The sequence below is a fragment of the Clupea harengus genome, chromosome 3, assembly GCF_900700415.2.
Source record: "Clupea harengus chromosome 3, Ch_v2.0.2, whole genome shotgun sequence".
NCBI classification, from domain to species: Eukaryota; Metazoa; Chordata; class Actinopteri; order Clupeiformes; family Clupeidae; genus Clupea; species Clupea harengus.
The window spans coordinates 26374281-26376780 of NC_045154.1; the positions used below are offsets into that span (position 1 = coordinate 26374281).

Sequence of the window (2500 nt, forward strand, 5' to 3'; positions counted from 1 at the left end):
TCCGTCGCACTGTTGGCGGCTCCTCGCCCGGATCCAGCGGGTACTCCTTGGGTAGCTTGCCCGTCAGCTCCTGATGGGATCAAATGGGATCAGCGCAGAAATTAAGGGAATGCCACGGGGAATGAGAGTGCAAGACGAGCAGGGACTACTGCGCAAATGTTTCCCAAAACCATTTAAGAGAGGCAAATACACACAGAGAGGAAAGAGAGGAAAATGAACTACATAGTGAGTTTGTGAAACAGACAGGGCCCTTAAAAAATAATAGCATGGTTAGTTAGGGTCAATGGTATCATACTCCTTAATCTCTAAACAGCACTCTGAACACACCGTTGTTATACACTGTTGTGTCTATGGCCCATGACAGCGACTCTCAAAATCCTGAATCTTGTCAATCGACTCATGCTGGTTTTGACAGCACAATCCACTGAATTGTTTAAATAGATTCAGTCAATGCTAGTGCTTCTGTGCCATATGTGATCTCAATCTATTTCATTAACACTCACCACTACTGCAGTTACTAAATGACGGTGCGGGCTGTGCTACAAAACAACTGCTAAAGTCTGCAACTGCTTTAATATACTTTGTTATTATGATCACAATTACTCACAATCACACAACCTCAATGTGTGTGAGAGAGCAGCTTTTACGGCTTCTTTGATGCAGATGCTCTTGAGCTCCTTCTCTAGTGTGTGTGTGTGTGCGTTAATGTGTGTGTGTGTGTGTGTTTGATCTTGTGTGTGTGAGCAGCACTTACGGCCTCTCTGATGCAGATGTTTTTGAGCTCCTCCAGGCGCAGGCGAAGCGTCTCCTCCAGGGCCTCCTGCCGTGCCCTCAGGGCCGCCAGCATGTCCTTCTTCGCCGTCTGAGAGCTGTCCGACTCCTGGGAGCCTGTTACACACACACACACACACACACACACACACACACACACACAGGAAGACAGGGAGATGTTAATGCAATACATGGGACACAAACCCAACACAAAAGCATTGATAAGGGATTCAGACACACACACACACACACACACACACACACACACACACACACACACACACACACACACACACAAAAATGCTTCATTCTGTACGGCGCCCATAACGCCGTCCCCCAGAACCCCCAAGAATCTAAAACACCATGACAACAATGGCCACAGAACCAAAACAAAACAAATTACATCATGACAACAACCCCAGCATGACAACCCAAACATCCACACTGGAGTCCAGTACAACACCCTGCTTTCTCTGGGACCCTGGGAACTCCAGGGGTCTGACTGGTGGGCGGGGCATGTGAATGGTTTCCTCTGGAGTTTGTTGTTTTCCAGAATGGATGACCTCACAGAACATTAACAGAAAATAATCACCACGACAACTGAATGTGCCCTTGTCCTTTGCGGATTGTCTTGACCAGTGACTACACACGCTGGTCTCATTATTTTACAAAGGGTGGAAACAACTGACGTAAACAAGCTTTTTGAGCTTTCGAGCTTGAGCTTTTTAAGCTTTTCTCTCTCTCATACACACACACAGACACACACATACCATCCTGCCCCCAAAACACTGAATCATGACAGGTCCCACCCTTTTCAAAAGGGTCACACCATCTCATCACATCTGGTCTGACCTTTCCTCTAAACTGTGTGTGTGTGTGTGTGTGTGTGTGTGTGTGTGTGTGTGTGTGTGTGTGTGTGTTTGTTTGTTTGTATGAGTAACTTTTCTTCTGGCCAGTTTGAAACACTCATAGCTTAATTGTACCTCAAAAACACACAGTTACACAAACACACACACTCAGCCAACAACACACACACACACACACACACACACACACACACACACACACACACACACACACACACACACACACACACACACACACACACCATAGTCACTCTTAAAAACAAAGGGACGAATATGGAAAAAGGAGTCCCCACAGAGCTACATTGTTGGGCCTGGTACATGAGACAATGCTTGTGTGTGTGCACGTCTGCATACGTGTGTGTGTGTGTGTGTGTGTTAATGGGTTGAGTGCACCACCTGCCAATGTGCACAGGATGTTGACACGGAAGTGTGTGGAATGTTCCGATAAGTTGATTGTGCTCGTGCATGCGTGTGTGTGTGCATATGAGTGTGTGTGTGTGTTTCTAGTAAAGGAGAGAGTTAGTTAAGGACACCCATGCTATGTCACTGTTTCCTCAATACTTCTTCCGTGAAGGGAATGAATAACAACAAGTCCAGGGAGATGTACAAGGGTTACAGGACACATTCTATGACGAGCCAGACTTGTGTGTGTGTGTGTGTGTGTGTGTGTGTGTGTGTGTGTGTCTGTGCCTGTCTGTCTGTCTGTCTCCACGGACAACGTGTGACCCCTGCTGTGCCCTCTGCCCTTTACTGCCCTCTAGTTGAGCTGCTAGTAGCTGTTAGATGTTAGATGTTAGATGTTCTGTGTCATTTCCTGCTGTCAAATGCTCAGCAGTGTGTTTATGTGTGTGTGTGTGTGTGTG

The 2500-nt window shown here is 46.7% G+C and overlaps 1 protein-coding gene across 11 annotated transcripts in view; it reads right to left on the minus strand.

The window, feature by feature from the left end:
* The window catches only part of LOC116220041 (FERM domain-containing protein 4A-like), a 102697-nt gene that overhangs the window by 11867 nt on the left and 88330 nt on the right, over window positions 1–2500 (minus strand). For all 11 annotated transcript variants that reach the window (XR_004163429.2, XM_031565200.2, XM_031565203.2 and 8 more), the window contains exons 15-16: window positions 755–888; window positions 1–70 (exon numbers count right to left, since the gene is read on the minus strand). The exon at window positions 1–70 is cut by the window's left edge and continues 53 nt beyond it. Coding sequence is in view for 10 of the 11 variants with exons in the window: in XM_031565200.2 (XP_031421060.1) it covers window positions 1–70; window positions 755–888 (204 nt within the window). In the remaining variant the exon portion in view is untranslated. The remainder of the gene's footprint in view (window positions 71–754; window positions 889–2500) is intronic.